This window comes from Erigeron canadensis, chromosome 8 (assembly GCF_010389155.1).
Source record: "Erigeron canadensis isolate Cc75 chromosome 8, C_canadensis_v1, whole genome shotgun sequence".
Taxonomy (NCBI): Eukaryota; Viridiplantae; Streptophyta; class Magnoliopsida; order Asterales; family Asteraceae; genus Erigeron; species Erigeron canadensis.
In genome coordinates, this window is record NC_057768.1 from 47,223,171 (window position 1) to 47,243,265 (window position 20,095).

General features: G+C 32.0%; 2 protein-coding genes across 2 annotated transcripts; one reads left to right on the forward strand and one right to left on the reverse strand.

Moving 5' to 3' along the window:
• Positions 1 to 1,772: 1,772 nt before the first annotated feature.
• LOC122611008 (protein ALP1-like) lies at positions 1,773 to 2,345 on the reverse strand. Its single transcript, XM_043783960.1, has one exon. It carries the CDS (start codon positions 2,343 to 2,345, stop codon positions 1,773 to 1,775), a length of 573 nt encoding a protein of 190 aa, XP_043639895.1.
• A 12,568-nt stretch (positions 2,346 to 14,913) lies between these two features.
• On the forward strand, positions 14,914 to 16,084 carry LOC122579787 (AT-hook motif nuclear-localized protein 23-like). The gene has a single exon (XM_043752022.1). The coding sequence runs from the start codon at positions 14,989 to 14,991 to the stop codon at positions 15,928 to 15,930; it is 942 nt and encodes a 313-aa protein (XP_043607957.1). The 5' UTR covers positions 14,914 to 14,988; the 3' UTR covers positions 15,931 to 16,084.
• The last annotated feature ends 4,011 nt before the right edge of the window (positions 16,085 to 20,095 follow it).

Genomic DNA, 20,095 nt, shown 5'->3' on the forward strand with positions numbered 1-20,095 from the left:
TTTTATATCAATAACCTAAAGAGAAAAAGCAATACTAATCGTGAAAAAAAAGTGTTATAATTATAAATTATGTTGTTGAATTGTAACTATCTAAGTGTGGAAGGGGTATTAGTAAAAATATGATAAATGTATATAAAGCCCCTTCCACCCCATTTGTAAATTAATGCTTACATATAACAAAATCTATTTCTTTATATCAAAAGATTTAACTCTAAATTATTAACTACATCTTGACCTATATTTTTATATCGAAAACCTAAAGAGAAAAAGCAATATTAATCGTGAAAAAAAAGTGTTATAATTATAAATTATGTTGTTAAATTGTAACTATCTAAGTGTGAAAGGGGTATTAGTGAAAATATGATAAATGTATATAAAGCCCCTTCCACCCCATTTGTAAATTAATGTTTACATTATGAGTTCGCATCATGATCAAGTACATATACTTGAATGTCAAGTACAAGATTACAAGTATGTTTATATTTTAATTTTTAACTATCTTCCATAATAATATCACATTATGAGTAGTTGAGTACAACTGATTTTAAAAACTTCTATTAAAGAGAAATTATTATAACATTTGTCTTGTGGAATGACAACGACAAACAATTCCATCAATATGTCTAGCTAATTATGACAGTGACGAACGTGTGATTATTGTACAACAACTTGCAAAGTATAACACTTAGAACCGTATATTTTCAAAATTATAAGCTTTTATAACTTAAATGTATAAGGATCAAATATTGATATCGTAAACCTTTGTCCAGTGTTGGACACGAACCTAAAATATAGTATATCATTATTGAAGCTCAATTTTATAGTTTACAGAAAGAAAGAAATCTTTGACAAAATTAACCATGAGGTATACTACATTCAACGGTGCATATAAATAGAATTAGAAACAAAGATTTCCTCAAAAACAAAATTTATTAAATCAATCGGATGTGAACCATATGCTCCCGGGTTAGAAACAAAGATTTCCTCTAAAATAAATCATTTAAATTAAATTAAAACTAGATGATAAAATAAACATTTCTGTCGATCGAAAAAGGATATATGGGACTGACGTCATACAATAGCCCTATTGTGACAGAGAAAGAGAGGTATGGGCATAAGGTGTCCTAATTTTTTGGGGGGTATTTCCCGTTGAAGGGGACATAGACTCTGATTTCTTCAAGGTTAAGTAAACAACTCTGTACATTCAATCCATCCAATCCATCGTCTTTTCAAAAGTGGTGAACGTAGATTTAGTACCAAGCCTTTTTGTCTTTTTCGGGTGAATATCGGGCAGGTAAAATTTTAGGTGATGGTTGATTGGTTTCACAAATCAATTTTGTTTAGAAAGTCCCCAAAAGAATGGAATGGTATTTGATTTACAACTAGATTTAATTTCTATCCTGTATTTCGTACTAAATTGTCCTTGAGTACAAAGTGAAAAGAAAAAAATTAAAAGTAGTAAAAACTCTAAGGGTGGAGGAGTACAAGTTTGTTACCCAAACCATCTTTCAATTAAAACCCTTCGACTCACAACTACCTAATTTTTACCCAAATCACTGACAATACATACCCAATTTTTATCTAATTTCAATTTCTTTTCAATTTTTTTTTCCTACATAAATATATTATTAACTTAAAACATTTTATTTAAAACTTAAACAAACATTACACAACATAAAAAAACAATACATAATAAACGGAAAAAAAAACATATATAAAAATAAAAAGACTACAATTATTAGCTAATCGTCGAGAAATGCCAAGTCTTGAGCTCACACATGTTTGGTGAGGTCGTAACGAAGACGATGATGGATGTCTTCGTTTAGTAGCTCACCTAAGACACTATCGTCGAACACTGGTTGGACCGGCAGACCCATTATGTAAACCGGTGAGATTGCTCTGCCATCGCCTTTTATGACCATGTTGTGCAAAATACAAGCCGCGTAAACATACTGCCCGATCTTGTCTTTGATCATGGGTCGAAGAGGACGCCTAAGAATTTTCCATTTCCCTTTTAGAATCCCAAAAGCACGCTCCACATCTTTCCTCACCCCCTTTTGTAACTTCTTGAATCTTTTCTCCTTTGGGTCAGTAGGATACGGGTATGCTTTTATAAACGCCGAGTACTTGCTGTAGATGCCGTCAGTTAGATAATAACCGCGTTTGTACTCTCGACCATTCACGGCGAATGAAGTATCCGGGGCCGTGCCATTTCGCTCCGTGAGATACAAGTCGGATTGGTTCAACACGTTTATGTCGTTGTTTGAACTGGGAGCACCAAAAAGCATGCCAAATCCACGTATCTTGAGAAACGGTGATCTCAAGCATAATAGTGGGAACGCCATGGTCGCCTCTCGTATATTGTCATTTCAAGTGTCTAGGACAATTTAACCACTCGACATGTGTACAATCGATGCTACCAAGCATCCCCGGCATGTGATGGCGTTGTTCGTGTGCCTTGAAAATGCGAGCAACGTCGTGTTGAGTAGGCCTACGTAAGTACTCTCGACCATACAACTTAATGATGGCGTCACAAAAATGATCAAGAGACTCGCGCCCGGTTCGAGCGGCCATATGTAAGTACTCATCGTACTCGTCAGGCGGATTGCCCATAGCGAGTTGACGTGCCGCCGAGCACACGTTTTGGATCGTCCTGAAACTTCTTCTCCCATGCGCATCGATCCCCTCTTGAAAATATGGAAAATTTGCCTGGATGTTGCGACGATTTTTAAAAACATGGTTTTCTCCATAAGATACTTTTTTCGAAAGTAAGCATCGTCGTATTTTGGTTCGTCAACAAACCAATCATTTAATAGTATTTGATGACTGGTTTCACGTTCTCGATTGATGTATCTACGGTGTTGAACGTCATTAGAGTTTGTCGTGTCGTCCATCCATTGAACCGCGTATTGCAAAAAGTGAATATCGGTTTCGGATGACGAACCCGATTCCACAACGAGAGCCCGCGATTCGAAAGATTTAGAAGACATTTTTAAGATGGGGTGGTGATTATTTAGGTGGATGGAGAGCAATATATGTGTTGTATGTATATATTCAAGATGGTTTAGTATGTATATATATATATATACAAGTTAAATAGTTTTTTTTTTTAAATCTGGCCAGCTAGCCGTTTGGGGGGAGGGACCCACGCATTTTAACGTTCAAATTTCTTACCCAAGGCTCGGTTACATAGCCCGAATCCCTACCCGAATTCACATACCCGATCGCTGCCCGATAGGTTGCGGCGGTGTAGTTGATCGGTTCGCGGTACCCGAAGTTCTACCCGATGAAAAATTTGTATTTTTATACATATTTAGCATCCGAAGTGAATTTGGGGTTGTCCGACACATAAGTTTAGGTGTGGAACCCTTAATATACTAATTTTTTAGTACTTTTTGTTTAACGAATAAATGTTTGGCCCCATAAATTTTATGGATTAAAAAACTATTATGTGAATATTCCACACCTAAGTTTACGTTCCGGCAGCCTTATACTAACATTTCCCATTTATAAGTTAAGCATTAACTTGTTATTAAAATCACATATCTATAGCTATATAACATATTATGTTATACTTTTACGTATATAATACATATAAATTTTTTAAAAATATTTTTATGCGCTCGTTAAAATTGTGCGATCAAAATTCTTACTTGCCCCCTTCCGGGCCTCCTCTGAAGAAAAGAGCGTACGTGTATGTATTGTGTATGAGAGTGAGAGTGGGACTGTGTAGGATGGAGGGGCGGGGTTTAAGGGCTCGAAGAACCAATTTCCAAAGCAGCATTTTAATATTAAATGATAATAATTAAGATCGAAGAGAAGAGAATAGAGGGAGAAGATAGAGCCTCGTGGCCGACAGCCATACGCTCACACTTTACGCTACACACACTTTCAATCCATGTTTGACCCATTACTTCTTCCCACGTGATGACACGTGACCCACTTCTCTAGTCTGGCTAACTGCTAGTTTACTTGTAGTCAAGTAGTCAACCTTGAAATTTACCTAAACTAAATCCTTGGAATTCCAAACTATTCACTCGTACACCGTAAATTTCTCAATAACTATGAGTGCCTATCTTTATAACAAAAAAACTAAAATAAAAACTAAATAGAAAGCAATATTGGTCATACTATCGGATCAATCTACCAATAAACTAAAACAGCATTGCAGTATTTTTTAAACGACATAAGACATATTCTTTTTTTTGATTTATTATATAATTTGTTTATTTTTGAGTTAATCTATATCTCAGTATTCCTATTCCTAATTATTATCAGATACACCTTATTATATGTATCCATTAATGAATTAATGAATTTGCTATTCTTTTTCTATTTTACCGTCAACACCAAAATAAGAAACGATATAAAAGGCTTTTCTTTTTACCTTGAGCCGTAAACCAACAATGAAAAACTTAGATTTTGCTCTTTTATTAGTTTTGATATTTGGAGGAATAAACATCAATTTTGATGTTATTTAAAGCTTAATGTGGACGACTAAAAAATCAAGCACACATTCGTTGTTGGTTTTGTTTTCCTTTTAATTTTCGTGATCAACAAAAAAAAAATATTTCCTTCTCATATTTGTTTTTACTAATTATTGGTCATATAGTATATATGGTTCCACTATGATGATTTTTTTATTTTTTTTTAACGTTCGTGTCATGGGACGGCTAGCCGTTACATCATACAGGCAGGCAGTCACTAGCGACCAATCCACGAATTCAGGGACCACATGGGAAGTGAAACCCACCAATTTAACCGTTACAGAAGGCACGACATTAAATTGGATGTAAAACCTCGTCTGCTATGTAACACCCCAACAAGGCGAAATTATGAGGGTTACATACTAAGCACAGCACGACATGGAAATTATGTAGAGTAAGTCTAAATGCATAAAAAGGATCAAGTAATTCATACGAACCATTCAATAATGCAAGTATCCGGATCACACATAAGCATAACCCCTAATTCGGGAAATGAATCACGGATCCAAGAAGTCCAAGTCTAGCATGATCAAGCAATCAACCATCCAATACGTCTATGAGCTAATCTGTTCACCTGAAAAGTGTACTAACACGCGTCAACATAAAGTTGGTGAGTTCGTAGGGACAAGTAACAGGAAACAAGTGTGTCGGGATAACAACCGTTAACGATATACGAGGATTAGAGTATTTAATCACGTTCCAAGGAAACCCTAAAAGGTTTCACGTTATCACAAATCAATACAAGTCAACGTTTACGTTCAATTATAGTTATAATGGCACGACTTACATAATAAATAATGCGCGATAAACCGACACGACTTACATGATAAACAATGCGTATAATACGTTTCAGGCACGACTTACATATATTTCAAATGCGTAAACTACGTTCCAGGCACGACTTACATATATTTCAAATGCGTAAAATACTTTCCAGGCACGACTTACATATATTTCAAATGCGTAATATCACGACACGACTTACATATATTTCAAATGCGTAATATCAACGTTACGTTACAACTAAGCATTCATATTCAATATACATGTTAAACAATATCGTTAACAACAAAGTTATGCCACAAATCGTGGGCTTATCGCTATGCCATCAACATGGACTTAATCGTTATCACAATCACAAATCTATAATACGTTAAGGGGGAAAATGTTATCATGCGAGATCCTATGTCCCGATCCTTATCAAATGGTTTTCTATCAATCAACAACACAATGCACATACACTTCTTACGATTCTAATTTCAAGGAATCATTGATGCTTATATATAGGGTCATCCGCAACCTTCCTACCACATCTCCTATTCATTGAAAGTATAACCGTCTTCCATGTATGTACAACTACTCAAACCAAAACAAGTATTCATAAATAGAAGCATAATTAATCGAGCAACAAGTCAATACGTTAATCAAACAATCAATCAATCGATTAAACAACAATAACAAACACGTACACTTTTCAGCCCGAATCTCAATTGAGTAGAGAGGGTTTACGAAACTCACCTTGAGCGGCAAATGCAAGTTAAGAATGGTCACAAGCGTACAATATCCATCACACGATCATAACTATAGTTATACATATATGCATATCAATACACGTTCATAATTTCATTATTCGGGACTCGTTTGATCGTGAGAATCAAAATGATGTTTGTTGGATGGATATGAGATTAGGGGTATGTTAAGAATTGACTTCAATATGGATTTAACGAGTTAAAGACATAGAGGAAGAAAGTGGGCAGCAACATGGGTAAGAATGGTTTGACTAAAAAGTCAAAATTAACCAAGAACATCCAAACCCTAATTTTGACACTTGAAACCGGTTTGTAATGCTTCAAAACTGAATTTTATGCTTTAGTAGACATGAAATAACATCAATGAACATAACCCACTTCAAGAATTTAACCCATGACTCACAAAAGCATCAAAACCCGTTTTTGACCCACTTTGACTTTTGCAAGAACCCTAATTCGACCTTGACCTCGCTTTGAAGAGTGTTAAGAAATGTTTTGAGCATAACTTGGCATAAGTAATGTGTATGAAACTAACCCATACTTTAAAATCATTCCATAACCTCCATTAAAACTCAATTCTGATTTTGACCTAAATTATCCAAGTTGTAAACCCTAAAATCGACCCATTAAGCTTTCAAACCAAAAATTGATTAAGGGTTGTTTAGGTTAGACTTGAAACATGATTATAAACATAAAATGGTGGATTTGAGATGAGTTTTACTTACCAAAATTACCTTCAAAGAGTCAAACCCGAATTTGAGCTAGATGGAAGAATTTCTTGGACTTTGACCTTCAAATCTTTGATATGTTGTTTAGAAGATCATGTTGATTATTATTCTAGTTTTAATCTTGCTTAAATTTCCATAAATATGATAGAAATCTAGAGAGAGAGAGAGGTATGTTTGTGTGTGTGTTCATGGAAGAGAATTAGAGAGAGAAAGGTAGATAAGAAATGGAGGGTGGGAGGAAATAAAATCTGAGATAAAGGGGGTGTGGGAGGCAAATTTTAGATTCCAGCACTTAGACTAATACTCTGTGAATTAGTTTCACTATGTCTATTTAGACTAATACTCTACGAATTAGTCTCATTTTGTCTATTAGACTATTACCCCGAGAATCACAAACACGAGTTATATACATGAATGAAGAATACAAAAAGGAAAAGACAGATGTTATATACATAATTAACGAAAGTCAATGGGTCCAACACCACGAGCATTACAATTAACCACATAGTCAACGAAAGTCAAACATAGTCAAATATGTCAAAATTCACGAATGTTACATGCTAAGACTCGAACCTTGATTTCCCAAGATCCAAGCATCATTGCAAGACTTCGAAAGACCGTTGAGGTTTTGACCTATTTAATTTACATCTTTTCACTTCTTATATTACATCCATGTTCATATTATTTTGCTGTCAAAATATGTTGTTTTTAAATTATAATCACTAATAGTTAGCCCATTTAGTCTTTTTAATGGATCAATCTATGATACATGATTATTGAAAATTATTGAGAGCAGTATAGGTATTGGTATAAATCCATTGTATAAGTCTATACAATGTATATAATATATCAATTCGTACATCGTACGGGTATTAAGACTACTATATTATATTTATCATTACTGTTTATTATAATTTAGTTTCGATCATCGATTTACTTTAACCACAATATATTTCATACTCACGAATCATGTATGAGGCATATTCGAATTTCTTTATGATACATTCTATATATTTACCCCATCGTACGGGTATTAGGACTAGTAAATAAACTAAAACAAGATTGATATATTCTTGAAACGACACGTAGCGTGATCATTGATCGACACGTGTCCTTTTAATTTTTTTAATTTATTAAATTAGCTTTTTTAATTGTATAAAGATTCAATTTTCTTATTAGATTTATAGTTAAACTATAAATCTTAGCTTATTAATACAAAAGACATTAAAACCTTATTTGATTAATCGTTTTCTCATAAACGAATTGTCTCTTTTTCTTTCTCAATTCAGCTTCTATTACTTCTATTACTTATAATAAGTTATTAAAAACGAAGACTTTAAAATTACGATCCGAAATTACAAGACTATTTGTTGTCATCCACTATGCTTTCAAGTTCCGATTTTGATGTGATTATAAAAACTTAAAGTAAGTCTAAAACTCCAACTTAACATATATTATATTTATCATTATTGTTTGTTACTATAATTTAACTTCGATCATCAGTTTTTTTTACCACAATTTATTTCATACTCGCGAATCATGTATGCTTTATATTCAAATCTCTTTATGATACAATATATATAGCTACTGTATATCGTACGAGTATTGGAACTAGTATGATACATATAAAGAGCAAGGAATGACAAGAAGTTTTCAAATATTAAGGTTTGTTTATGAAAATTATGCATAACATTAAAGTTTTTGATATTTTACGATATACAAGTAAGAAAAAGAAGAAAAAATATATAAAGTGGGATGATTGGATTAAATTTAAGATCCAGTAGGTATTATAATCTATTCAGTGGCAAACAGTTTCTATAATACTGACAAGAGTAAAAATTAAACCAGTTTGAGGTTGTCAATTGACAATTACCTTTAAACTAAGTAAATATATAAAAATAATTCTAGAAGTTATAGAGTTTTATAGATATTGTGGAGTACGTTGTCATAACCACTATTGGCTACCACATAGCTCTGGCACTGAGTCTATTGTAGTTACTGTAATGTGATTGGTCTTTCTATTAGTGCGGGACCAAATGTTGAATGTAATTTTATTTTTCAAGAAAAAAAAATTGGTCATATCACCTCAATATACACATGGTTAGGGATGAGTGGTAGCCTCGAACCGAGCGAAAGTACGATATGTCTGGAAAGTCAGAATCGTAAATGAATTCGACTACCATTTTAATCGCCTCTTTAATGATCCTTTCTATAGGTATTACTCATAGTTTAGTTATGTTCAAAACCTAAAAATTAGTTATCTGATGACCAGTTGAAAAATTTTTTTGATAATAATTGAAAGAAGAACTTTATTACTAGTAATTTTAGTAAATGGTTTCTAGTTACTGCAATGTTTTTAAGTTATATTTAAAAAGCATATTATTAGACAAAAAAACACATTAAATATTAGATTCATATCTGTATTTAAAATATTAGGTGTCGTGACAAACTTAATTTCAAACCAAATACATTTATGTGAGACTTGAATTAAACTAGATCCTAACAAGGTTAACTTGTTAATTTCTTTTATAAAGTTATTGTGATTCTTTTAAAGATTTCTATGTTATAGATCGACATCTACCATCGAAACTGTCACTAACTTGTATTTTCTTTGTTAAAATTTTGTTACATTAATGGTTAATTTGATCAACTGTTTGTGTGATTGAAAAGCTCTGGTGGCGGTCTTGCTGGTTGGTAGAAGTGGAACCTGACCGGGTCTTTCAATGGAGTTGAACAAATGGAATGGAATGCATTATCTAGATTGATTGCGAATGTCAGTTTGCATAACATTAAAGACAAGTGGACATGGATTGGAATTAAAGTAGTATTATAGAGTTCGAGGTAAGAGATGTCTAAAAGTTTCTGTTGATGAACCAGGAATGGAAGCAGGTAATATGAAGGAAAGGAATGATTTAGAATTGTTAATCCTTTGATCCAAATCAGAACTCAGAAGTCAATAGAACATTGTAAAGTTTAAATCATGGATTAGTAACCTGGAGTGTAACAAACTTTGGACGAATGTCTATAGTGAGATATAACTAAATTCGTGTGTATTGTATGTAAACAACTTGAAATTATGTTTATTGTATGTAAAAAAAATATGTGACAACCATATATAGTTGCCACTTGTTAGATTTTGATTGGTCGAATACATTATTTACATACAATAAACATAATTTCGAGTTGTTTACATACACTACATACGACTTTAATTATATTCTATTATAAATGTTTGTCCAAAGTTTGTTACAATCTAGGATATTTATCCCGTAAACTTGTTAGTAATTAGAAATTAAATGAATAAATAATATATGGTAATAGGAAAACATTTTGAATACTCCGGCCGTAGTACATGATGGCGATGAATAAACAAAGTTAATAGAAAGCTACTTTAAGAACATATGTACTTTATTAATTAATACATGGTCGTATAGCTTTACCTAATTGGTGTCTTTACAAGCTGTTTAGATATAGATTATAGAATCCCATTCTTATAGCCACTAACCTTCGCTAACCCCCAATAATTCCACGTCCTTATAAATCTTATCTTAATCTTAATCTTAATATATATTATAAGATAAATGAACTAATGACTTATTAATCAATCACATCGTTCGATTTTATCAAATTGATTTTCGCTTATGTCATCATTTAGATTAACTACAAATTAAAAATTTTAATAATCATTATCCAAATATATTATTATATTAGTATTTATATTAATTTGTAGAATAATTTACATTTTTTGGTTTTCCATCAATAATTTATACTTTTTAACCTTGCATACTTAATTTATATTTATTTTTAGTCATCAACTTGAGAGGATTTTTTAGAATTTACAATCATTTATTTAATTAAAAAAATTCAATATATAAAGTATTGTTTTCAAAAAAATATTTCAAAACCTAATGACTTATAAAAAAAATATTAGATTAGATTTTTATAAATTATAAATATTAATATTTAGCTTAATCTTTATAATAAATAAAAGAAGATTGTCTTCCTAAAGTATTTTTAGAAAAAATATTATGTGGCAAACCCATATATTTTTCTATAAAAAATTTATTTGATTTATGATGTCATATATATATGAAAAAAAAACCCATTATATTAAATGCTTATTTAAAACTCCTAATCTTTTATTAGAGATAAAGAAAGTTATCTTTCAATATAAATCTTTGAAATTTCTTATTGTTTTAACCAAAATGGTAATCTTATTTATGTATTTTTGTCTTAGTCGATTCATTATCTTTATATCAATATCAAATTATAATATATTAATAACAAAAATTACATACTTTTTTTTTACTACATATTTTTTATTTCTAAAACTTTAATTAGAATACCCGGGTTAATTAGCTAGTAAATAAACTATAAGCCTCTAATATTTTAATTGAACTTATTATTTTATTATAAAATAAACAGTAGTAAGAGTAACAGTAATAATTTTTTAATAAATAGTAAACTAACAAAAAAAAATTCAATCTTAATTACCTAATAAATACGTCAATTTTATATGACACGATTAATTAAAGGAAAGGTACAACATACGGTTCTTAACAAAATTATATTCTCATGCATGATTAATGCATGCTTCATATATATATATATATATATAGATATATCGACTTCTTTTAAAAAATAAATAAAAATGAATAAATAAGTACGCAAGTAATTTGCTTTCCCATAAAATAATTTATAGATTACGGATCAAATATCATAGAGTAATGGAAAATGCTAAATACAGCCCTTAGGGCTGTATTTAACGTATATAAAAAAACTTGTACCTTCCATATTAAAAGTCTGCCCCCTGATTTTCATGGTAAATGTATAAATAATTTATGCACTTTAAACACAGCCCTAAATTAGAGCCATATTTAGCAAAACCTCTAGAGTAATATATAAATGTTTTGCAAATTTAAAAAATGTTTATCTCATTATTAGGCTTACTTTAAATATACTTAAACTGATCATTATCCACATTTAACTATTTATTTGACTTTCGTAATCATTGAAACACGATATATAATATGATACGAGCATGTTAAAAAGTATCTGACTATTTACCAAAATTAAGAAATCAAAAATATCTAAAGTACAAAACCAGTTGCACATATACCTTATATTATTACGATGGTGGATCATTAACATTTACGAAGTACTAAAAACTATTGTCAAAACAATATAAAGTATTTCCAAAGGAAAAGACCTTTAACCTCTAAATACTGAATGTATTTTGGAGAAGGATTTAAAATTTAGTGGTTATAAATTTCTTAAAAATGAAACAAAAGATATTTTACTTAGTTAGGTCCATGATTGACCAAATGTCATTTCTAAACTTTTAAAGTTAGACTTTTTAAATTTTAACTTTAAATATATATATTTTTTGTTTTAAATAATATTATATTACAATTATATGAAGGGATAATGTTTTGAAATTAGTATTTAATTGATATAATCTTCATCAAATTTTATTAGAAAAAAAAAAAGAGAAAATGTTATTAATGGTCACTGTGGTTTGTCGTATTCGTGTTTTGACCCTGTAATTTTTTTCGTTGCAAACCATTCTCGCATTTTTCATTTTTGTTGCCAACAGTCGCTGACACTAACTTCTGTTAGTTTTAACCATTAATCCCCTCACGTGCATATCATGTAAGGGCATTTTGGTCCATTCCGTAATCACATGGATTATTTGTGATAAAAATTCTTTCTCCTCATTCTTTTTTTTTTTTGTCCGGCCACCACTAACTTCAATTTCGGCCAAACATTTTCTTAATTCATTTTTTGTCATCTATATCTACATAATAACATAAATAAGCAGGTGTATATAATAGAGTCAACTCATTGCCTTATACTCGATAGCACGATTTATATTTATACTCATATGATCAGATATGGTTCTTAGCTAAACAAACATAAATTATATATAACTTTATCAGACAGCTTCTTAGCTAAACAAACATAAATCGATGTAATGCACCTTAAATTCAGCCTAGCATCTAGACGTACTTTTAAAAATGTTTGAATTTAACCTTGAAAATAAACTGGTTTTCATTGAGGAATTTTGTCAAACACCTGGGGTGCAACTTTCTACCACTGATTTCTTTATGAAATTGGAACCAATCATGTTGCCCAAACAAAGAATCAACCAAAAGAAGAAGTAGGGGGAGGTTTATCTTCATTTTCACTTCAAGTTTTTAATAATTTAATTACCCTTTTTTTGACTTTTCTAAACTTGAACTATATATAGATTTTGATCCCAACACCACTGTTTAGGGTTTCCATGAAATCCAATGAGTCCATGTTTTTAGTAGGCATCTTAATTGGTGTAGCAATGTGATGCGACTTAGCTTGGCTAGAGCAAGTTGTTCCATCGGTGTTGCATGTTCCACATAGTTGTCTGGTAATGCAATGGGCCTCAACTGGAAAATACCAATACATTTCAGCAAGTAAAATTGAGGCATGATTTGATGTGAGATTGAAAAAGAAGCATAAAGGGATTACCAGATTGAAGATGGAAAATTTTTTTTGTTAAGAAATCAAAGTGTCTCTAAAGTATATAAAAGTGTGTATATATATATATAAAGTTAAAATATCTTTTTATCACATATATTCCCTATGGTTGTTAAAAAGATGATTATACCCTCACGTGGTATGCACGTGAGGGGTTTAACGACTTAAATTAATAGAAGTTAGTGTCAGGGACTACTGACAACGAATACGAAAAATCCAGGGATCGTTTGCAACGAAAAAAAAGTATAGGGGCAAAATGCGAATATGACATTTTCTCAAAAAAAATATAAGTTTAAGGTTAAAATAAAGACTTTCAATATTCAATATAAGACATTTCTAATGATACAAAATGAGTAGATGACTAATCACCGAACTATTTTGGTAAATGTTGATCTGCTTCTACTTATTAAAATTTTATAAAAATGTAAATAAGAAACACTAATAATAAATTAGGTTTAAGATGTAATTTGTATATTATTATATAATTATAATAGTAATGAACATATAATATAATTATAATAGTAATGAACTATATGTAGCTTATTAACATGGGATGACATTGAAAAACTTATGAGTTATGACTTATGACTAAACAAACTAATTATAAAACCTATCAGATTTAAACACTAAATACACTAAGGATAGTGGCAATGGAGCTAGGCATGCCCCATGCCTAGCGGCAACACCAATGCCATGACTTCGGCATGAGGGAGACATGGATGTTTTAGGCAAAAAATGTCGCTCAGGCATGGAAGAGAGAGGGGGGGGGGATAACAGTTGAATTGAGGAAGGATAGGAGAGAGACGAGTATAATTGGAGAAAAATAGTGATGGATGTGAGACATGGAGAGATATGATTGTTATGGTTTAGGCATGAGTTATGCATGAAATGATGTGGATGTATATTATTGAATGATTGTTAAGGATGACTAGACATAGGAGACATGATTGCCACCACCCTAATAGCTAACTTCAATAAAGAACCCGCTTCAAAGTGGATTTGTTGTGCGAAGAGTGCGTTATGACCCGTGGCCGCCTGCCTGGTGGGGGCGGCTCCTCCGTTGTAGCTAACTTCAATAAAGAACCCGCTTCAAGAGTGATCGTAGAATGCTCAAGGAATCAACGTTTTCTTCACTTCCATCGTTGCTTTTTGTACAAGAACTTGCAAGAGTATGAGTTGTCTCGGATGTTGACATTACTTTGCGAATCTTCAATCCACCATCGCCGTTATTGTCGTCGCTATTACAAAGCCGTATCGTGCAGGGACCGTTGTAGTTAAAATTTTAAAACTTATACTACATGTTTGCTTGTGAGGTTTATAAGTTATTATGCTAATTCATATAATTATGTTTGAATTTGAATATATATATATATATTTGGTTGTGAGGAATGACTGCGTTTGTCTCCCTTTTTTCTCTCTCATTCTTTCCCATCCCTCCCCCCTTTCCCTGTACTCATATATCCTTATGTTTTTCTAATCTAGGGTTCAACTTCCACAGCCGTTTCTTTCTTTTTCTATAATTATTTCCCAACTCTATACTATATATATATATTTCCTATATCCTAATTTATAATAATAATAATAATAAAAAAAAATCCGATCCATAGTAGTATAATATAATTTCCTTGGTTTCCATTTTTAATAATTTCCTTGTTTTCTGTTGCTTGTGTGTGTTTTCTTTTGATGTTTGTATAAGTTATATATTTATAATAATCAATACATATATATCTAATGGCTGGTTTAGATTTAGGCACTGCTTCTCGTTACATTCATCAACAACAACAACACCAACACCAACACCAGCTCCATCTTTCTGACTTGCAACTCCACAGCACTACTCAGCCACCGGAAAACAACAACAACCACCACCATCTCTTCTCAAACCACCAAGATGAAGATGGTGGTGGTCACGAGTTGGTCTCACCCAACTCAGGAGGAGGTGGTGGTGACATCGTTGGCCGGCGACCAAGAGGCCGTCCGGCTGGATCTAAAAACAAACCAAAACCTCCGGTTATTATCACAAGAGAAAGTGCCAACACACTGAGAGCACACATCTTGGAAATTGCAAACGGTTGTGATGTTTTTGACTGCATAGCGACTTACGCGAGAAGACGGCAAAGAGGGATCTGTATATTATCTGGAAGCGGGATTGTTACAAATGTGAGTCTACGCCAGCCTGCTGCCGCGGGGTCCGTGGTTGCTTTACACGGACGTTTCGAAATATTATCTCTTTCAGGTTCTTTTTTACCCCCACCTGCCCCACCAGGGGCCACCAGCTTGACTATCTTTTTAGCTGGTGGACAAGGGCAGGTGGTTGGTGGGAACGTGGTGGGGGAGTTGACCGCCGCTGGCCCGGTCATCGTTATCGCTTCTTCTTTCACTAATGTTGCTTATGAAAGACTTCCACTAGAAGATGATGAGGCGGAAGTCGGTGGTGGGATGCAGGCTCAACAACAAGCGGTTTCACAAACAGACGCCGGGGCTGGAGCTGGGGGTATAAATAGCAACAACAACGCGTATCCGGACCCGTCTTCCGGGCTACCGTTTTTCAACCTACCACTGACTATGCCTCCAAATGTTCATCAGTTGCCAGTGGAGCACTACAAGAGTAATAATCCAAGTGCGGATTACCCACGGAATAATAACAACGTCAACAATAATAATCCATTCTAATACATATATGGACCAGGTACCCCAACTTTGTTGTTTGATCAATATTGGCCGGGTTAATTAGATGATATCATGTAGCTTGTTTTGGATGATCATATGTTAAGCAAATTATCATATTATTGCATTAAAACTACTACTACTACTTCCTTATTCCTTCCATCATATCCTTCTTTTTTTTTTGGTTATCTTTTTAATTGGGGTGTGTGTAACTTAATTAATCAATCTGTGCTGTTGTTGTTGTATCGAAATTGTGTCACAATATCTTTATGAATCTCTCTCTGTACGTCCCTAGCAGCTAGCTAGCTCAGCTCTCTCATTTTTTAAGATGTACGTAGTAGGATTTTCAGGAATATATATATTGCTTCTTATAACAATTAATGAGACTAAGAGTTTGATGTAAGTTTTCTGATCGATCGAGAATCAAGCATTAATTAAATATATGTCATTGCTTGCTAGCTTATTTAAGGTTTTTGGGTACTGATCGAGATGTTTGGTTTCTGCTGCATTGTTTTCAGTAACAACAGTAAATATTTAAGACCCGGCCATATGATCATATACTATAACCAATATATTTTAGCTCCATCACTTAGACAAGTAGTTGTGAGGTTTTGTGATATACTAGTATATGTATAATTAGCAAGTTACTACTATATATATATATATATGCTTTTGTAAGTTCTAACACATTGCTATTGCACAAAATTAACATGTTTCCCACTTGTATAACTATCAAATTAAAGACCCCATTATTTTGCTATTGCACAAAATTAACATGTTTCACATTCACTACGTACGACCTTGAGTCTTCATCAACTTAATTAAATTCGTTAATTAATCAGTGCGTTATATTCAAGCTAGTACCAAAAAAAAAACGAAAGAAGACATCGAGTAGAACTAGCTACTACACCATAGTACCCCGAAGTTATTTAATTAGGATAGATCGAGTTATCGATACCAATGCAATGCAAACGGCAAGGTTACTCGGAGTTGTGCCATGTTCAATCTGCGCGCAGTATAAGTTTGTTTTATTGCTCATCATTTTATATGCACCATTTACCAGCTTCTTCTATATTTAAATTTGCACACCTCTGCCCTCGTTGAATATTTTTTGAAACCCATGCCAAGTGCTCTATATCTCTCATACACATGCACAAAAGCTAGATTTTATGTGTCATGACTCTAGATACGAAGTTCTGATCATCAAGGAATAGCTTCCAAATAGTGAAAGATATGTAGAAAGCCTAATATATATTGTGGGCTCCAAATTAGTACTACTGTCCTAATAGTAATAATATGTTAGCTTGATAATCATCATATGTATAGTTACCATAATCAGTTCGTTGTACTTTGAGTTGGTGTTTTTTTTATTTAATTAATTATAATATATATGGTTAATTAAAACTACTGTTTGATAATGCTCAATATAAGTTTGTTTATATGACAAACTTTATGGAGTAAATTAAACTAATCTTCCCCATGTGGGTAACATATGAGTTAGTAATTAATTAAAGTTATAATAATACTAAAACCAATGCTGCGCACGTTCATTTTTATGGACTACTATACTTGATGCATGATGTTAATTAGTAATTTAAGTAAGCTAGTAGGGTGTTATATACCGTGAAACGGAAGACCAAAACACTTGATTATATAAATGACAAACAATTCGACGGAATTTATTAATTATATTGAATCGATGGATAAGATTCACCCGACTGCCAATACACGTTTTGTTTAAGTGATGTGTACTATAGATATACATATATGCATATACATATAAGTTTACATGATGGGAGAGTTTATATGGATATATGGCTACACATCACAATGAAAAGGTAAAACGCATCCATTTTTTGTGTGTATTTAACCACTTTGGAAATAAATCTTTGATTTTGTCTACTGACGAATCTATGTGACAAGATATGTCTATATATATAGTCAGGACTAATTGTATCTTACTATACTCGAACAATTGGAAAAGGAAACTCGTGTTTATAATGATAAATCAACCTAATTTATATGTCTAATAGTCGACCTAATTATAAGATGGTGACATGTGAAAAAATCAGGGGATAAGATTAAGAAAGAAAATTAGTGGAATCCACATGTCAAGTTATTAAGATTTTAGATTGATTTTTAGGCATATGAATTGAATTAGGTTGATTAATCACTTTCCAACTTAAAATTAAATGTCCATGGATTTATTTGACTACCTAAGCAATATTTGTCCTAAATTTATTTCTCGAAAGGATCATTAATGGTTAATTGTGATACAATACTAGTTAACTGGAGTCATTTAATTAAGCGGACAAGCTATAGCTGATGATCGAAGATAATTATTTAATTTGTAGCCAATTTCATTCTCCCTGTTTAAGTAAATTAATCTAGGCTCATCATCAGTGTCAAGATTCATATTATATTCTCCATATCCACTATGTTTTTATGTTACAATATATAATGCACTACCACAAATGGATATATGCATCCCATGAACACATCTATCACTTATCACCACACACTAAACTAATAAACAAGCGATGGAGCTGATGAGCTCCAATGGTGCGGCATTGACATTGCGTCATATTCCTTAAGCAACATATAAACAAAGATTTGTATATATAGTTATCTTTAGCTCAAGGTTTTTGGCACCACAAAGTTTTTGTCTTTTTAATTAAAAAAAAAAAACTGATGTATATGTATTTGTGATGATAATTATTAGTTTGTGACTTGCTTTTAGAGTTTACTAAGAATAAGTTTGGATGAAGTAATGTATAACTTTGAGCCTTAAGAAAAAGGAAAAGTTTTGTCCGTAGCTCGTATTTTTGTTGTTTTTCTCTTTTGAATTTTATATGTATTTAAACAGTACTAATTGGTTGTATAAACTATTCAAAAGCCAGGCAATGAAGTGGCATTTGCAAGAGAGGTTAGGAGAACATGATTCCTTGAATTAATTAAGGAGTGGTTAGTGCAAAGGTATACCAACTCATTTTGAGATATAATTAACTTATTCTTAAGTTTAGATTAGAAAACTAAATTTAATAAGGGTTTGACTTCGATTAATGAGAGACTAGCTAGCTAGCATCCAGATATTTAACTGATCATCAAACCGAAGAACGACTACTTGTAAATGATAGGTACACATGCATATATCCTGCAACAATCACTATTAATTAGACACGAAAATGAAGATACATTTAGAAAATTCATAAATCGTACATATACGGTGCCAAATGTTTCAAAAAAAAAAAACGGTTGTTGAGTTTTTTAAAACATCTTCTTCATGGTCATGTTTTATTAATAATTTGCTAATAATGGAACCTAAACAATTATTCTAGTTACATCGTTGACATGGCATGAAAATGATTGGTATGCGTATTTTATTCTCTAATTTTTGTTTTTTGCTGGGCCTTTTTATGTTTTCAAGCGACAAATCAAAAGATAAGGATGGATGTTACATTTTATAAATAGTTATCGAACATAAAAGATGACGTTCCGTAGGAAATTCGCTATTAAGTTGTCTGTCTTGAGTTTTTTTTTTTTTTTTTCATTTTCCTTCTTTGTTTTTTTGAAGAAGAAATTAACTTGATGCATGTATGGACTGTATCTAATTTTAACTATGTCTTTGACGGGATATCTTGATTATTTCAAACCTTTCACTGACTGCTTTCAAGATCGATCACCTTGGAGGTGGTTTATAGAAGGGTGATCTTATTATTTATAGTTATGGAGAATGATTAAATGGATAATGATCAATCCTCTTAATTGGTTAGCCTAAAAATCCTCCTAATTAATAGGATCGTGACATATGAAAAATCAGGGGGTGAGATTAGGAAAGAATATTAGTGGATTACATATGTTAACAAGTGAATATATTAGAAGGAATTTTAAGAGGATTTATCATTTTCCTAATTAAATATATAGTGCTTTATGATATGTAAGCATTTTTGGTTTGTCGCAAGCAATATAATTAAAGATGCATCATATATGTCATTGTACATTTCAAACCATCATACTTATGATCTATAAGTTGTATACCGTGTTAATATAGGATACGATATTTTAATATTATTGTACACTTCAAGAACACACATAATATTATATTATATATGATTACAGTTAACACCATTCAATCTAAGCTAAGTTCCGTAGTATAAAATGTGGTTATATG